The sequence below is a fragment of the Maniola hyperantus genome, chromosome 14, assembly GCF_902806685.2.
Source record: "Maniola hyperantus chromosome 14, iAphHyp1.2, whole genome shotgun sequence".
Lineage (NCBI taxonomy): Eukaryota > Metazoa > Arthropoda > Insecta > Lepidoptera > Nymphalidae > Maniola > Maniola hyperantus.
Window position 1 is genome coordinate 9,580,511 of NC_048549.1, and position 19,987 is coordinate 9,600,497.

The 19,987-nt window shown below is 37.7% G+C and overlaps 1 protein-coding gene across 9 annotated transcripts in view; it reads right to left on the reverse strand.

The window, feature by feature from the left end:
• LOC117988160 (collagen alpha-1(XVIII) chain-like) overlaps positions 1-19,987 on the reverse strand; it is a 196,824-nt gene that overhangs the window by 74,836 nt on the left and 102,001 nt on the right. For all 9 annotated transcript variants that reach the window (XM_069503081.1, XM_069503080.1, XM_069503077.1 and 6 more), the window contains one exon: positions 284-363. In XM_069503081.1, the coding sequence (XP_069359182.1) occupies positions 284-363 (80 nt within the window). The remainder of the gene's footprint in view (positions 1-283; positions 364-19,987) is intronic.

Sequence of the window (19,987 nt, forward strand, 5' to 3'; positions counted from 1 at the left end):
GCCAGGAATCGAACCCGGGACCTCCCACTAATAAGACCACAGCGCTCACCACTGCGCCAGGGAGGTCGTCAAAAGTTATACTATAATTGTAGGCAAACGGATATAGTAGGTACGGCGCTAGACCGTAGCGTGTGGAAGTCCCTACAAGAGACCTATGTCCAGCAGTGGACGTCTATCGGTTGTTGTTGATGATGATGATGATTATATAGTACTGCGATTATTACCACCACAATAAAACCACCGCTTTTTTCAAAATAATCACATATTATGTAAACAAACTTACCATTCGGATATTTCGATCCAAAAAGGCCGTCGTTGGCTGCACACGTCGTCAAACATAATACAAGTGCTAGCCATATGTACCTGAAACAACATATAATCAGTCAGTCACCTTTTTCTTTTACATATTTAGATTTATATGCAAGCAGCTGTGATAGCCTAGCGGTTGAGACGTCCGTCTTTTAATCGGAGGTCGAGGGTTCGATCCCGGGCACGCACCTCTAACTTTTCGGAGTTATGTGTGTTTTCAGTAATTAAATATCACTTGCTTTAACGGTGAAGAAAAACATCGTGAGGAAACCTGCATGCCTGAGAGTTCTCCATAATGTTCTCAGAGGTGTGTGAAGTCTACCAATCCGCACATGACCAGCGAGTAGACTATGGCCAAAACCCTTCTCACTCTGAGAGGAGACTTGTGCTCTGTAGAGAGCCGGCGGCGATGGGTTGATCATGATTATGATCTGGATGTCAAACATTTTTTCCTTGGCCAGTATTTTATCGAATCAAAAGTCTATAGCCCACCTGGATTCATTCACCTATCAATTAAAGCGCACTTCATCCCGCTGTAGCTGAATATAATCTGAATTGCAAATCGACACTTCTTTCAACCCGCTTCACGAAATAAATGGACTTGATTGAGTTTCATCGTTTCGATTGGCCAGATTTTTTATTACGTGATGGGCTTGCGCTTATGGCACGCTTGCCTAGAAGATGACTATTCCCTCTTGTGTAGAAGGTGTATATAGTACGCGACAGGTCGAGATGAGTTAGTGAATTAATATGAAAATGTAGCTATGTACCTATTGGTATCCTATCATACTATTTAACCGGAAAAAAGGTTCCTATAAGCTATAGATATGGACGAAGTCACATGCAAAAAACTAGTAGAGAGAAAAGAAAATGAAAGTACGAATTAACCATAACCCAATTTAAAACACTCATAAATCAATCATTTGATCATTACGAAGCTAGTTAGTCAAAGGTAAAACTGCCATTATATAATATTTCATTTCACGCTTATTTTCGTTCAAATTAAGGCTTCATTCATGGCTATTACTTTGCTATTGCTTAATTTCCTTTCATATAATCGCAGTTCAGCGCCCCCGACCTTTGCTTCCATGACTAGGCTTATTGTTTGTATAAACCAATTTGCTGCAAAATCACTTGGTGCTTAACGATTATGGTTTTTATGTAGTGCTAGTATTAGGACCCTTCGTACAAGCACAGACTTATTCAATCACTACCTCACTACTTCAGTACCCTTTTTATAAATGTGAAAGTGTGTTTGTTTGTTTGTTGGTTTGTCCTTCAATCACGTCGCAGCAGTGCAACGGATTGACGTGATTTTTTGCATGGGTATAGATAAAGCCCTGGAGAGTGACATAGGCTTTAGACACTTTTTATCCCGGAAAATCAAAGAGTTCCCTCGGGATTTTTAAAAACCTAATTTCACGCGGACGAAGTCGCGGGCATCAGCTAGTATATTATAAATGCGAAAGTGTGTTTGTTTGTTGGTTTATTGGTTTGTTGGTTTGTCCTTCAATCACGTCGCAACGGAGCTACGGATCGATGTGATTTTTTGCATTTGTATAGTTTAAGGCCTGGAGAGTGACATAGGCTTACTTTTAATCTCGGAAAATCATAAAGTAAGCCGCGGTCATAAGCTAGTTGATTATATAAAAAGATTCCGACGAATTGAGAATCTTCTCCTTTTTTGAAGTCGGTTAAAAAGTGAGCCCCTGATTGCGATCTCTGGTGGTACCTAAGTGATGATGCAGTGTAAGATGGAAGCGGGCTAACTTGGAAGGGCTATGGCAGTTTTATTAAAGCCATACCCCTTATCGATGCCTACACGGCATCGTACCGGAACGCGAAATCGCTTGGTGGCACGACTTTTGTCGGTAGTATAAAGCCGGCTCCTCTACAAACATCAAGGTTGTGTGTTGTTTTTGGCGTTGGCTTTAGATGAGTGTTACAATTACTTAATAAATTACACTTTGATTAAATTTATGTTGACGCATTTCAATTTGTTGATTTGAATATTTCAATACCTACTCGAAATCTATAAACGTTATCGAGATGTACGAACTCGAACTAAGCTTACATTGAATGAGTGTCAAGTGTAATTTCTTAATTAGGACTTTAAAAGGGCTTTTATTTAATTGGATGTTTAATTAGAGCCAATTTTTAATTAAACTGAGATTCATTAGTAGGAGGCTGTAGAAGATGCTCTAAGATTATAATTTGTTTAATCAAACCAGCACATAATGACTCTTGAACTTAAAGATTTCTAAATTGATAGTAGAGGTACTTAATAATAACGTACGTGAAAATAATTACATTTTCACTATGAAGATTACGTTCTGTTTAATTTCACTTTCATAAGCTAGACAGGGGTAAGGGAGGGGTAAGGGGGGGCTAGGGTTCGATCCCGGGTTCTACCTCTAACTTCTCAGAAAATCACTTGTTTCAACGGTGAAGGAAAACATGGTGAAGAAATCTGCATGCTTGAGAGTTCTCCATTATGCTCTCAAAGGTGTTATAATAGAAAAGAATATATTTTCATTGAAGTAAACTTTTACGAGTGCTTTTGAATCGTCAAATAATTTACCACTCTGCCATTCCGTATTTGTTCAGCATAGTAGACAATGGCCTACACCCTTCTCATTTTGAGGAGAGACGTGTAGGTATTCAGTGATGAGTCAGCGATAGGTTGTTGATGATGATGAGTTACTAAGAGACTTTTAAGCATACGATTCATCATTTCAAAGTTGTTGGGGCATAAATTTTGGACTAAGTATATGTGAATTGGACCATTTTCGAATTGGACCTTTTGCAAATCGGACTATCCGGGAATCTAACCAATCACGAATTGGACCAACCGGGAATTGGACTAACTACGAAAAGGTGACTTGGACTAAATGAAAATTGGACCAATCGCGTCTAAACACTGTTCCTTTTTACATTCGACATCGGCATTCAATAATGCGGAAGTGACGTCATTCAGTCTGACAATTAATTAAAGGGAACATCCCTAGACAAGGGCGGAATTAATCGAGGGAGGGAACAAAAGTCGTACGTACCAATCCATCACTGTATGATGCTGAGGAAGGTTTGACAGTGCCCTGCGTCATTTGAGAATAATGTACAGTGGCGGATCATGACTTTTGAGGCCTATCTATTGACTTGAAAAATTACAGTAAGAATTTCACTGTGGTTATTATTTAACTGGATGATGCCTGCGACTGTGTCGACGTGGATTCAAGTTTCTGTTAATCCCGTGGGAACTCTTTGATTTTTAGGAATAAAAAGTTGTCTTTTTCCATTTCCAGGATGCAAACTATCGCTGTATTAGTAGTCAGTGGTGATCCTTGTAACTTCGTCCATGTGGATTTAGGTTTTTTAAAAATCCTATGTCCTTCCCCGGGATGCAAGCTATCTATCTCTGTGCCTCTCCAAATTCAGTGAAAAGAATAGAATGTGAAAATTTAACAGATTTTCTACTTTACAATATTAGTTCTTGATTATAATTGACGTAGGTTATCAATTTATGAAAAGGATATCTCTATATTTCAATTATTGTAAAGGCAAAACCAAACTTTTGAATACGAATCCTTCAGACCAAACATTGAAGGGGGTTTGACAGCGGTATATTACATACAGCCTAAGAGTTAGCGCGTGCCAGACCTTCCTTCTCTACATACTTAGTATAAAATAAAGTCGCTTCCCGCGTCTGTATGTATGTATGAACGCGTAGATCTTTTAAACTACGCAACGAATTTCAATGCGGTTTTCACCAATAGATAGAGTGATTCAAGAGGAAGGTTTATATGTATAGTTTTATTATCAAAAAATTAGAGATCCCTAGGGAAATTGAAATAATGTGAATTAGGTCGGAAAAAATCCTCTCATTTGTGAGTTTCCGAGGCGTGCGCTGCCTGTATGGTCAAAGTTACATGAAAACAATGTATGTTGAAATTGTTTCTCTTAAAAAGTTTTACAAAAAAGTCCGTGACAGCATACATTTATCTTTGACGGTTGGCTCACAATACTCAATTTTATGATTTACGGCGGTTCCGCGGCGCCTATAATAATCTCCTCACTGACACCACACGAGTAGATATCTGACACCACATTAGTATCTACGTTGCACCCATGCGAAGCCGGAGCGGGTCGCTAGTATTTTATAAAAGCTGAAAGTATCTCTGCGTATTGTCCCCAACACTAGAAGGGACGTTTGTTCGGATGTTTATTTGAATCATGGTGGCTTTGGCAGATAACACGTAATAAAGGTGTAAAAAATCTTATGTCAAAGTATAAAATCTAATTTTTTAATATTTTCTTCAGAATAGTATTAGAAATCACGTCATGCATTGCACAGACACTTTGTATGGTGGCAACCCCCACATTAAGACTTAAGATTGAGTTAAAACGAGACAGATTTATGTGAGAGATATAGCTCTGTCTCGTTTTAACTCTGTCTTAAGTCTAAGCAAAGTCAGAGTGCGCTCTATAGATCTCACCCTTAAGTGTCTAGTAATGCATGACGTGATTTCTAATACTACTCCGAAGAAAAAAAAATAGAGTTTACACTTTGACGTAAGTGATTTTTAGACCTTTATTACCTGTTATCTCCCAAAGCCAGCATGATCCAAATAAATAACCGAACCTAGTGTTGGGGACAATACGCAGAGAAACTTTCAGCTTTTATAAAATAAGCAAGGTCTGGCACGCGCTGGCTCTCTCTCTAATAGGAGGATCTCCAGTTACAGGTTGTGTGTTTTGGAAGCATCTTGTGACTGGTATTCACCGTGTGTATGGAGAAATGTAATATGTAATCCATCTTCGTTAACGTTTCGTTAAAAAGGGTTCGTTTCGTGATAAGTAACCATAAGCAACAGACTTTATTTTTTTTCATTTCGTATTTTGTTTTAATTCAATCTTCATTTTTTTTCATTTGTTTTACTTCAATCTTCATTTCAATTTATCATCATCATGATCAACCCATCGCCGGCTCAGTCTCTACTCAGAGTGGAAAGAAGTTAGGCCATAGTCCGCCACGCTGGCTTAGTGCGAATTGGCAGACTTCACACACCTTTGAGACCATTATGGAGAACTCTCAGGCATGCAAGTTTCCTCGCGATGTTTTTCCTTCATCGTTAAAACAAGTTATATTTAATTGCTTAAAACGCACATAAGTCCGTTAAGGATCGTACCCAATACCTCCCGTTTGGGAGGCGAATGTCTTAACCACAAAGCAATCACGACTAATCTGACGATTGACTGAGGATACTGGTTATTTTTTGTGATTGTATTTTAGTGAGCTGTACAGCCATCAACCGTACAGCCGATAGACGTTGGGGTCCCAGGGTGCTGGAATGGCGACCTCGCACCGGAAGACGCAGCGTTGGAAGACCCTCCACTAGGTGGATGGACGACATCAGACGAGTCGCAGCGAGCCGCTGGATCCAGGCGGCGCAAGACCGTGGCGTGTGGAAGTCCCTACAAGAGACATATGTCCAGCAGTGGACGTCTATTGGTTGATGATGATGATGATGATGATGATGATGAGCATCTGACAAGTTAGCCTGGCATTTTTTTTAAAAAAGAATATTTGCCATGTTAAATGACTAATATTCCCCTTTCCTCTCCAAGTAAGCGTGAGGCTTGTGCTAGGAGTAGGTACGATAATAGTGCAACGGGCGGGGTTTGAACCGTCGACCTTCAGGTTTTCAGTCCACTCCTTTACCGGTTGAGCTATTGAGGCTCAAAATCTGACAAGTTAGCCTGGCATTGTATGGAAGTTTTAATTAAACTCAAAATCATTTAGAATTAATCGGGAAAGGAAACAAAAGTTAAGTACAAATTCATCTGAGCAAGCGTTGAAATAGGTTTGACAGGGGCTCGCTTTGTTGAAGAATCTTCTGGTACATACATTGATGTAGGAATGTGGTACACTACACAGTCTCTTGTTTATTTCCAATAGACTAGATAATGCCTGCGACTTCATTTGCGTGGATTCAAGTTTTTGAAAATCCCGTGGGAGCCCTTTGTTTTTTCGGGATAAAAAAGTTGTCTATGTCAATTTCCGGGATGCAAGCTACGTCTGTACCAAATCCATACTAAGATTATAAATGCGAAAGTGTGTCTGTCTGTCTGTCTGTCCACTGATTTTTACGGCCCAACAGTTTAACCGATTTGTATGAAATTTGGTAGGTACAGAGGTAGCTTGCATCCCGGAATTTTACATAGGCAATTTTTACCATGGGAGGAGTTCCCGGAGTTCCCATGGGATTTTTAAAAACGTAAATCCACGCGATCGAAGTCGCGGGCATCATCTAGTTTCATATAAATCGGTTAAACAGATGACCTTCAACAATCTCGTGGGAACGCTTTGATTTTCCGGGATAAAAAGTAGCCTATGACCTTCCCCATGTTGCAAGCTAACTCTGTACCAAATTTCATCAAAATCGGTTAAACTGTTGGGCCTTGAAAAGCTAGCAGACTTACAGACAGACTTTTGCATTTATAACATTAGTATCGATACTCATATAAATCAAATTTAAAAAAATGTTTACAAAAATTATTAAATGGGCCCTACTAGCGGCGGGGTCCTATATCTAATATACCTACTGGTAGGAACCGCCTCACTATTCGTGGCGTCTCAAGAAGTATTTACTGTCTTCTGTATTCTGCCTTTGATCCAACAGATGACAGTTTCTTGAGGTGTTGTCCGTAACTATTCGCAATAAGACCGTGGACTGATACAACTATCGGTACAATAATAACTGAGAATCTAAAGCGGTTTTAGTCTATTATGGTACGCTTACGTGGGCAAGTTTTTGAGCAATTGTTGCGCGGCAATGCGTATGGATCGATCTGGAGCAACAAGTCGTGCAATCTGGAGCAATTATTTCGTATAACATTGCTGAAATTTACAGGTTATTGCAGTGAATTGTTTCATATGGTCGTGACGTCCTAATTGACCAAAATTCCTGGAATTGCGGAATTTTAATTGCCCGTGTAAGCGTACCTTTACATGGCTATGAAGCTTTTTTTTAATTTATAGACTAGCGCTTGGCTGCAATCAGACATGGTGGCAAGTGAAGATACAGCCTAAGATGGAGCTTCATAAGACGTATCTGTCTATCCATTCAAGAGTCATATCAATTCAAAAAGATTTGTTTATCCATTCAAGTGTTGTATAGAAGCAGGCGTCACTTTGCGGAAGTCCATGATATGCAATTGTGCATTGTAAGGTCTACATCTTCTGAGGATGCTCCGGTGTCGGGGCGAAACGTGCGTCGAGTGTGTTTTGGGATTTGTGTGGTGCTGCGTGTTGGTGGTGCGTATTGCTTGCCGAGTGGCTGCTTTTCCTGCATGGTTAGCAGTGGGAGGGCAGGCGGTTCATTTCGCGTGCTGCATGTTGCATCATACAGATTCGACCTGTTTCAGCGGATTACAGCAAATAAAGTTTTTGGTTCATTGCACATTCAAGTGTTGCTAATTATATTGCCCACGGTCAACACCATTACACAAATACCCTGTTTAGCATACCGTTTCCCCAATCCAGTGTTAATGACCTTTTCAGATGCAAATACCAATTACTCGGTCAGTTAACTGAGATCAGACAGACAATAAACCTAGACAGTATCAATTATCCAGACCACAGACGATCCTAATTAATTTATTGACCAACTGGTTGCTGAGCACGAATTGTGTTTTCAAGTACATAATTGAAAAGATAGATCGTTTTTATCTACTTTATTTAGGGTTCCGTACCTCAAAAGAAAAGGGAACCCTTATAGGATGACTCTGTTGTCTGTCTGTCCATTATGTCTGTCAAGAAAACCTATAGGATACTTCCCGTTGACCTAAGGGGACTACACGGGGACCACACGTAAGGGGAAAAATCCGAAAACCGTGAATTTGTGGTTACATTAGATTTTTTTTTAATGTTTTGAATTGAAGCCTCCCCCCTGCAAGGTCATTAGCCATCAATCAATCAATCAGCCTGTGTGCGTCCATTGCTGGACATAGGCCTTCCCAAGAGCACGCCACCACACACGATCCTCCGCCTTCCTCATCCACCCAGTTCGGTCGTTAGTCTAGCGGGTTGGAGGTCGTCCCACACTGCGCTTGCTGATACGCGGTCTCCACTCTAGAACACGTCTGCCCCATTAGCCATAGCTAATAATATTCACGAAGATAAATTATTAGCCACTAGCTGATGCCCGCGACTTCCGCGTGGAATTACTTTTTTTAAAAATCCCGTGGGAACTCTTTGATTTTCCGGGATAAAAAGTAGCCTATGTCACTCTCCAGGTCTTTATCTAAACCCATGCAAAAAATCACCTCAATCCGTTACACAAATCAGATGGACAAACCAATAAACCAACAAACCAACAAACAAACACACTTTTGCATTTAAAATAAGGGTACTGATGTTACCGGGGCACACGCACCGGCTCGAATACTGCTCTTCCTCTCGGACGTATCCAAAAGGGACCAGTAGCACCCGGGCACACTGGGAAGTTACCTGGCACCCCATATTTGTTAGGCCTACTAAAATTGGCAGTTCTACATTTCCGCGTTTGTGCGGGATGCGTAATAAAAAGGCTTACCAAAATTTATTAGCCAAATGTTTAGATAACTTATTTCAACTCCCACATTACTTACATATATCATACGTTAACACAAATTAATGTGAGAAGGTGAAAGTTAACTTTTACAACAGCGTACCTTTGTATTAAGTTATTTATGATATTATTAGGTTTCCGTTATGTTGCGATATGACCTTAATAATTCTTTTAACCTTTTGAGTAAGTAGATTTGAAACAGTGACATTAGATTATCTGCATGTATTAGGAATCACATAAAGATACTTAACTGCTTATTATTGCATAGCTAGGTGTATTGTAATGTAACATGAAAAGGACTGTTGCAGCCTTTGGCGAAAGCGTTGTCGTTCTTATTGTACTTAAAGGCTGCAGAACCAAACGTGACGTTAGAACCAAATCTGGTAAACACCTTGAATGCAGAAAGAGTGTTATTAAACATTCATGGGATTTCTTGGCAATTCATAAGCTCATTGTATTAATGATAAATGAATAGTTATAAAGGATTGTTTCTATAGTTCTTGACCTAATCTTGTCTTTGAATAGGATTTCAACCTAGCTTTATTATAGCACTCAAGAAGCCTACTTTAATATATTACTTCGCATACTCAGTAGGCTTTGATTTGCAACACTTGACATGGTTATAGCTATGGATTTTAAATAAATATTATACAACGGACAATGCTTGTGCGTAATATGTGTATAAGAGATAGATGTGGTACGACCTTTGACTAACTGGGTAAGCCTAGCCGGAAAGCCCAGCGTTGACACACAAAACGTTCCGTACCATCGTACATAATATCTTGTGCGATGGTATGGAACCCTTCGTGTGCGAGTTCGACTTGCATTTGACCGGTTTTATTTTAATAATAATACTGAACTGAAACTTCACATTAAAATGTACAGTCTCTTCACGAATCCTTTAAATACTTATACCTACTTACTGTAAGCGATCCCTATCGGGACATTAAGTAGGTCTTATAGCAGACATTCGGGGGGAGATCTGAAAACCGTGAATTTGTGGTTACATCACACAAAAAAAAATTAAATTGTGGTCATGAACTAATAATTAGTATTTCAATTTTCGAAGTAAGATAACTATATCAAGTGGGGTATCATATGAAAGGGTGCACCTGTGCATTCTAAAACAGATTTTTATTTGTTTTTATGATTCATAGTTTTTGAATTATCGTGCAAAATGTCGAAAAAATACGACTGTATAGTATGGAACCCTCGTTGCGCGAGTCTTACTCGCACTTGGCCGGTTTTTTTATTAGCATATGGACTATTTTCAAAATTGTTCAGCGTTTCAAAAATTCATAATGTTCCCTTGATTTCATTTTTACCAGAAAAACGACAATTTAATATCACCGACAGTATCACGACCGCTTGTGTCATCTGACCCGCCGATAGCTTTACAATTCAAGCTATTTTCATGCAAATCAAGCGAAATGCGCGAGCAACGTCCAGCACTATCATTACAGAATACATCCGGATTGAAATATTAAAACATTAAGCTACCCAATGGCATTTTACATGCGGTCTTGATATTCATGTTTAATTTATGCTTAATCCAGGTCAATGAAGGCTCAATGTTTTAATTGCGCTTTTTGAACAAAAATACCCTATTGAAATTCAATTCGGAATGTTTTTCAATGGAAAATAAACTTTACGAGCTCTTTTCAGTATTTCAAATGGTTAAGTTCGGTTGTAAGGTTTTTTTTTACAGGAAACGTACCTACTGAGAGTAAAAAACGGCAAAACAAACAGACAAATCATCATCATCAGCCTAAACAGCTCAAACCACTAGGTCTTTAAGTTTGAGAAGTTGATTAAGGTTTTCTCTATAACATACATAGATTACCAAAAAGGATTTTCAGATATTCTATACGAGCTAAGCCGGGAAACCTGCATGCATAAGAGTTCTCCATAATGATCTCATAGGTGTGTGAAGTCTGGCAATCCACACACACTCTGAGAGGAGACCCGTTCTCTGTAGTGAGCCGGCGATGGGTTGATCATGAGGATGATAAGCTAGTCAACAATAAAACAAGGGAACATTCGTCAAGCGGTACACGAACAACAAAATATCTAAATGCATCATTGTTTCCAGAATATGTCCACATATGTTATACACGACGCAGTTGCATACAAATTGTCCTAATGAGTTCGGACCACACAACAAAAGTAAAAACCAGCCAAGCCAAGGGCGAATTAAACTCGCGCACCGACGGTTTCGTACTACAGTCGTATCTTTTGTGCAAAATGTCGTTTTGCACGATAAATCAAAAACTATTAGGCGTAGGAAAATATAAATGAAAATCTGTTTTAGAATCTACAGAATATAAGGCCCTTTCAATTATGATACCCGACTTGGTATACGAAGGATTCCGTACCATCGTGCAAGATTAGTACACTGCAAGTTAATGACAGACTGGGCCATCTATATGTGATTTAGTAAATTATTTTTTGTGACAAAGTTCCTTTTCTGTGGTGTTTAACCACAAATTCGTGGTTTTTCGAATTTTTTCCTTTACTTAAGTCCTACCTACCTGCTAAATTTCATGATTCTAGGTCAACAGGAAGTACCCTATAGGTTTTCTTGACAGACACGACAGACAGACGGAGAGACAGACAGACAGACAGAAAAAAATGTGATCCTATAAGGGTTTCTTTTTCCTTTTGAGGTACAGAACCCTAAAAAAGGTTAAAAAACGCCGCGGCAGGATCATTGTTTATATTACACAATGTACCATTTCACTTGTACCGATAATCGTATCGTCGTGTATCGCTTACAAACAAGGCTGTTTAAAAACATTTGTATTGAATACTAATTGAGTTTTAAGTCCGAGTTAAACCTTCCCTATATTTCAATGATGCTACGAATTTTCGTTGCGATAGTTAATTTGCAAGAATAAATTATATGTATGACATACAATTCTTTGCCAGTCCACTACTGAGTACGGGTCAGCATGAGAAGGTTTTAGGTTTAGACATAGGCCACCAATGCTTCTCAAATGCGGATTGGCAGACTTGACAAACCTTTGAAAACATTATGAGAACATTATGGAGAACTCTCAGACGTGCAGATTTCCCCACGATGTTTTCTTTAACCGTTAAAGCAAGTGATATTTAATTGCTCAAAGCGCACATAGCCCCGAAAATATTAAAATAAGTTTATTCCAGAGTTGAAAAGAAAATTCATACTGCCTATAGTACGCGACAGGTCGAGATGGCAATCGGGGTATGAGACGCCCCACAAACCCGCGCTATCCCGGACCGGGTTAGCGCAGGGGCTGTGCGGGCGTCCCTACCCCGATTCCCATCTCGACTTATAGCGTACTAAATATATAGTTCCTTAATCTAAGGCCTAAACTTTGCACCACCTTAGTAGCTTTCTCATTAAGATAATAGTATTCATGTGTCACATGTATAGTTTTGAAATAGACTTTTCTCAAGAGCTTTAAGCTAATTTTATTTGAATATCTACATTAAAGCTGTACAAAAGCATTAAGTATAAGGGTATAATAAGCTTATTTATTGGTTCCACGTATAAGGCATTATGAAACGACAGTTGCACGACAATCATAAATTAGATCGTGAAATAAATCGCTAGATAAATCATAATATTATTAAAACATCACGAGCTTTACTGAACATACCAAATACGGTATCTGTTACAAATCTCAGAGTATAATTATTACCTCCTGCAATACAAACATGGAAACTTGTAAAACGATAATACATAATTAATTAAAATAAAATGTGTCCAAGCATAATAATTTCTTTAATATAATGAGTCATTCTAGTCCTAGCTATGGTGGGAAAATGTTTTTAATTCGATAGTAAATTAGCCCTTGACTGCGATGTCTTCAAATCTTCTGGTAGTAATGGAAACGTTACTAACTTTTATTTACATTAAAATCTAGAAATACCTTTTACTAAACCAAAAACGTTAATTTCGGCATGTACAAGTTATTGGCGATGACTCTGATCTCTTTCTCTAAACTAAATTTAGAAGAATCTGCATTTTTTATTTTTAAAATTAAGAAATGAATTTTAAATTAAATTAAATATATATATATATATATATATATATTATTTATTATATATTTTAATAACTAGACTGAAGTTTCGAGCTAAAGGTATACTTTGATTTCGGCTGACGTCAAAATGACGTCATTTCGATGTTAATGAGACATGGTTCCAGTGCTATAGCAATTTGCGGGACTTATACTGTACATATTTAAACACTATACTCAAAACTGGCACCTAAAGTCACGAGATTTGACAGTTTTGAATAAAATTAAGTTTGCCTGTCCTTGTCTTATTATATTGGTGAAAAAAAGATGTGAATACTCTAAAATTTAGTTGCCATCAGAATCAGTCCCTAAGACACTTTGCCATCGATATAATAGGTACTAACGCTTTATAGTTTGTTTTTCCAAAAATTACAATAGAAACTTACACAGTAGGTCAGTGGATCTATCACAACACAGCAAGCAAAGCATAACAGAATTTAAACGGGATAACGAGCTGTTTATCTCAATCTACGCATTAGCATAATAATTCAGCGTGAGCCTTTGTAACACAATATAGAAGCGAATATAACTATACTTACTAGAATATAGTTAAAAGATAGATTGCCAAGAGCTTAAGCCCAGCAGATTCATAATGATGTGACGAACAACTTCAGAAGTAAATAGACAGATTAACAATATTTCGTTTATAAGTTTAAAAGTCTCATTTCAACACGATCTTTTTCTTTTAAGATCAATTAAGTAGGTATATTTATCGATGTGGATCTGTAAGAGGCACTATTTATGAGGCGACAGATTTCAGATAGTAGCAAGGTTACTAAGAGTATTATACCCACTTGGCACAGTAATCTTACTTTGAGGGTTCATAACACAAATTATTTGTTCATGAACACATTTTAATTTGTTTGTTGTGATGCAACCACAAATGTCACTGTTTTCGGATTTTTCCCCCTTATGTGTGGTCTTTTCATGATTGCAGGTCAACGGGAAGTACGCTATAGTTTTCTTGACAGACAGACACACAAAGAAGTGATCCTATAAGGGTTCCGTTTTTCCTTTTGAGGTACGGAAGCTTAAAAAATAGTGAAATGTGAAGAGCCACCTGCGTAAAAGCCGCTATCAATATTTATCCATCTCACTTGGCATGTAATATTGTTTATCGAAGTAGAACATCATAAATCTCTTACGAAAGTTGCAGTATGCCCACTGTCAATCAATATGTAAATCGCGGCAATCCATTATGGTTATCGAGTTTAACCAGATTAGCTGATAACACTCATTTCTGAGATTAGCTATTTGACATAAACGAGTTAAATAGACTTGGAGATTTTTTTTAGTTCAGATTAACCCAAATATTTTTGAATTGATAAAACAAGTTTAGTATCTAACAACTTTAGATAAATGCAAAGCTCTTTGTTAATTTTTTTTTAATTTTTAGCTTTTTGAGTCTAAAAATCGCATCTACTTATATTGATTTAATTTTCCTTTTTCTTGTATGTATAACATTTTTATTATGGATTTTTTTTTCGAATTTACAGCTCAATGTTTTAGGCATTGTGTGTTAGGTCCTGTACGTTACATTTAATATTTTTGTGTGGCCGCAACTTAATGATCAACAAACTATAAGCCCTTGGTATATACACGACATACGGACAGATATTAGTCGCTGACAAGATTACTATCATCGTCATCGTTATCGTCATAATCTACCCATCGCCTTACTGAGCACAGTAGGGCGACTGTCTAAAACCTGCATCAATCATTATTACAATCTCAATTGTTCTGATTGGCTGAATTTGTGTAATTTTTGTTGCAACAATGCATTGTAGCCAATAGTGAGCGAGCATTAACCAATCAGAGGTGATTGCGATCGTGACATTTTAGCTGTCATTCTCCCGCAATCGCGCAGCAGCAGGGCGATTGTCTAAAACCTGCATCAATCATTATTACAATCTCAATTGTTCTGATTGGCTGAATTTGTGCGATTCTTGGTGCAACAATGCATTGTGGCCAATAGTGAGCGAGCATTGACCAATCAGAGATGATTGCGATCGTGACATTGTAGCTGTCAAACAACACAAGGGCCACAGGTTTCCTCGCAGAATGAGAACGGTGAACATACTTCGCCACACTGGCCAGTTTGCATGCGCACACACCTTTGAGAACATTATGGAGAACTCTCAGGCATGCAGGTTCCCTTACGGTGTTTTCCTTCACCGTTGAAGCAAGTGAAAAATTGCTTAAAATGCACATAGCAACTTCGAAAAATTAGAGGCGTGTGCCCGGGATCGAACCCCCGACTTCCGATTAGAAGGCGGACGTCCGGACCTCTAGACTATTACGACTATATAGATATTTACCTACAATAAAATAAGCTCAAGCCAGTGAGGAGCTATTCAGCTACAAGATAAGGAAAAGTTCGAGATTGATTGTTGTTTGTCACGAAAACTAGGCAGTTGGCACGTTTCGCGCTAAGAAAGTAGCGCTAATTGGCGTTTAGTTAGGGTAGACGAACTAATAAATAATTTGCATTGCTTGCGGTTGTTACGTTAGGTGGTGACTGTGTTTTGCAATGTACAGGGCTAGCATAACCGATACGAAAACATTTAACACGTTATTCAATTATAGTTTTGTACATATCACATTTTGGTTTTAGGCACTGTTGATTTTGTACAAACCACACTTTGGATGCATTTTCGTACGAATTTGCATAGTGTTTTTAACACTTCAAAAAAGTTTATAAAAAAATAATAATTTAGAACACATATCAAAATCTTTTATAATTTTTTTTAGTTTTACCTACACTTCAAGGTCACAGTAGCTTCAGTACTGAGTTAACATACATATCACCAATTTCGCCACTGGCAGTAAGCGAGACCGTGGCCGAGTGGTCAAGGCATCGGGCGCGAACCCAGAAGATGCAGGTTCGATTCCTGCCGGTTACGCAATTTTTGATATGTATTTAAAATTACATATCAAAATCTCCCACGTACTCATAACTTACTATTAAATACTCAGATACGAGTATGATGCAGAGCAAACGACAGTCAGGTTTAAGTGAAAACTTTTTAAATTCTTGTTTAATCTATTCTCTCATTTCGAATTTCACAATTCATAGTTCGAAAACTAATAAAATAATATAACCTTATAACCTTTTCCGAAAATCAGAAGAATTTAAATATGTTAGTTAGTAATAATGGGTTCTTAACATTTACAAAACAATGCCATAAAATTAAAATAACATACTTTAAATACCACTCCCAGGCGGGTATTTAAGTAGAAGTAGTCCAAAATTAGGCTTTAGCATGTGAAACGACGTATTTATGCGACTTTTATGGGGATATCAAACGCTTAGAATTTAAGGGGAATTCTAATCATAGATGTATGGTGCTTGTGAGCTACTCCCTTGATTTAATAAGCCTCTTTCTGTGATTATTTTTGGATCTTTAGAAACATTTTTCGATTTTATTCGAATTCTACTATTGATCGTTATCTGCACATCGCTTATTTCTAACGTATTTTTGAACCATAAGCTTAATGTGCTTCAGATGCATGGTCCATTGTTAAAACCGGCCTGCTGTGGACGGGACTTCAAGTTAAAACTTTGACGGGAAGAAAGAATCCTATCTTTTGAACCACTTAAAACTTATTTTTTCGAGAAATTTTGCAAAATAAATACAAGTAACCATACTTAAACATAGATGCTGACAAATGGTTGAAACTACATGCTAGAGACCATCTAAAATCAGTTCTTCTAGTTTAGTAAATATTTTCTTTTTTCCCAGTAACACTTGCTATAAATAGCGCTAGCCCCGTTAGAACTTCACAAGTAATCTACAAAGTAACAACAAGTGATAACAATATAATTTTATCATCATGTAGTATGCAAGCGATCCCGGTTATCGTTCGAACCTATTAGTCGTGACACGAATACCGATTACGGAGTAGAGAATCCAGTCTATTGGGTCGGACGAGATTACGACTTGATTTGTCGATCTGCAGTTTAAGTCTGATTTATGGACTATCGATGTCTTTACTATCTATTAGGATTGTGTGGTCTGGCGACAGCATTGGTTTACAATGATGACCCAAAACTGGAAATGGAGATGCGATCCAAATTTTGGCGATGGATTGCTGATTTTCATTTGATTGTAATCTTCATCCGTCAACCAGTATGTGTTCTCTGCTGAATATAATACGCCTTTTCCAGAGCGCAAACATATGGCTTCATTTTACCTGCTTTTCACCACCTTGGGGTCGTGGATCCATTGGGCTAAAGCCTGAAGGCCTTAATCCTAAGATGCACTTACCATACACGTTGGAGCTAGAACTACAGTATCTATACGATTTTAGCAGACGTTAAGTTGGAAATACAATGATGTAGATGCATGATACGATGCAGTTGACGATTCAAAAGACTTGTAAAAGTTTAATTGAATAAAAATATGAGATGCTCTGATTTCAAGAACATAATCTTATTTCTTCCTTCTTGCTTCGCGAAATCTGGACGTAATATGGCACCGTTTTGTAAGGTAACGATTGCGTGCCTAAAATCTATTTTATTATAAAGAGGTAACGTTGGTAAGTTTGGACTTAGGGGGTAAACTCCGAAACTAATGATCCTATTCTGAAAATCCTTTCAACCTGAGATAGCTACATAATACCCGAGTAGTATCACTCCCCGTATTACCAAAATCTATATGACAACCCATTTTATATCACTACCCATATTATAAATCCGAAAGAGAGTTTGTTTGTTGGTTTGTCCTTCAATCACGTCGCAACAGAGCAAGGGATCGACGTGATATTTTGCACGGGTGTAGCTAAATAGGCTACTTTTTACTTTTTATCCCTGAAAATTGAACAGTTCCCATGGGTTTTGAAAATATAAATCCACGCGAACGAAGTCGCGGGCGTCAGCTAGTAGACTATAAATTATGCAAACGAAGCCTCGGTAAAAAACTAGTAAAAGTAGTAGTAGTAGTAAAGTAAGAAGTATAGTAAATATTCCTAGACTGAAATATGGTAATTGAACTATTTGATATACCAACAAGATTAAAATACTTAATAAGATAGGTACTGGTAATAATTCGGTAAGCCGCTTCTCTCCTCGGAGTTAAAGTCTTATATAATACTAATCTTAATATTTAGTTCGTAATTAATTGCCACAGCTTTCGCACAGTACAGATCAAAGGCCAATGTTTGGCCCAACCTGACCCTTGCCACTTACGGAGTAAGAATTCTGGCACGGTAAATGTTAGAGTGTGCTTGGGATTCAGTTTAACAAACAAACGAACAATTAATATGCACCTTTTATTTAAATTGAAAAATGACTACCTACATTGAAAGTTGGTAAAATAAAAAAATATTTTCAAGTTACCTACCTTTCGAAGAAGAAGAAGAAGTTAGCTCTTAGCTGTAATCTCACCTGCCTACTAATTCGCTAACTTGGTGTCTGACTCTAAATGATAGCCAAAAAAAAATTAATATCACTCAATGAAGCAGTAATGTAGAACCAACCAATGTCAAATGAGCTCGGTGACTATCTTTCAGTGTTAGACACTCAGTTAGGGAATCACCCCGCTGGCCACATGGCTCTTATCTGTCAATCAGATAAATTTCTTTTCGATTAGTATTATTGAAGTTGATTTTTTAAATTTTATTTTCATGATGACGAAATTGCAGTTTTCATTTTTTCAAGCTAGAGTCGAGATTCATTTCTTCATTTCAAGTAAAGACCTAAACTTTTATAAGTTCTGAGCAGCTGAAGATATTACTTTTCTCTCATAAGCTCTAAAGTCTCAGCTACTGGCTAAATGACTCATTAAAAAATCTCTAGACTAGAACAATCTTCTGTTATTAATAATTGACAAAAGGGGCAAAGCGCAAAGATAGCTATTAGGAACGCTAAGGAGACTTTACACTCGCCTTCTATTCTATTCAATTAATAGGGCCGTGTGCATGTATACATTTTAATTTTTCACTTTCAATAATTTATTAGTTTCAAATCTTGTGATAGATTTTTAACAACTTCTACCGAACGCGCAACGCAGCGTAACGGCCAGCATTTGTAGTTTTGATTACTTATAAGTTGGACTGACATTTAAGTAAATTGTACTAAGTAACACTGTGTTATGAGCTAAGTTTTGAAATAAACGATTTTTTTACTTCTAAGGAACTTCTCAGATAAATTTTGATCCCAAATTCTAAGCCTAAAGGTCGGACCGCACTACAGTGGCGCTGCGCAGCGCGGCACAAATCGTCAAAACATTATTTCAATCATTTTGTATGGTGCATGTTATACTAGAGCACAACTACAGAGCTTCATAGAAAATATTATTATTCTGAAGCAAAGCGACGCAACGCGCAGCGCCGCTGTAATGCGGTCCGGCCAATGCCGCTTGGGTAGACGCACTAGGTACCTACTGCATGCCGATTTTGAATTGAAATTATGGGTAGGTATACAACCAAGTTTAGTGATTGAGCTTCATGTTCCAACTCCTTAATCCTGATGCAATATTTTTTATAATAAATATTAGCTAAACAAAAGGGATGTTTATTTAAAATGAAAATACTATCTTGACGCTTTTGGGTTATTTTATCACTAAATATCCAGATTTTTCTGGTACCAAAAGTTAGAAAAAACCAGCTCATGCAAATAAGCAAACTTTGAAATAAGTATGCAAAACAGGCGGAAACCTAGCGAACCTCGACTACATAAAATGTGGTAGCACTTCCTTACCGAGACCATGATATCAATTTTAACGGAATATTGCGGCTTGGCGACCACTTCCGATCTGGCACCTACTACGTCTTCTTCGGGAAGGCACTCCGGACGAAGGTAATAATTATGACCACTTCTTTTAGCATTTATAGGTATCAGTTTATGTTTAACTGCCATTAAAATGACGGATAAAAAATTCTTGGAACGTTTTTTGTTTATTACACTAAAATTAATGATGAAAACTGGAGCTAATAGTAGAACACTATAATATAACTTGGTAACTCAGAAAAACAATAATGGGTGAGAATGAGTTTTTAGGGATTCGA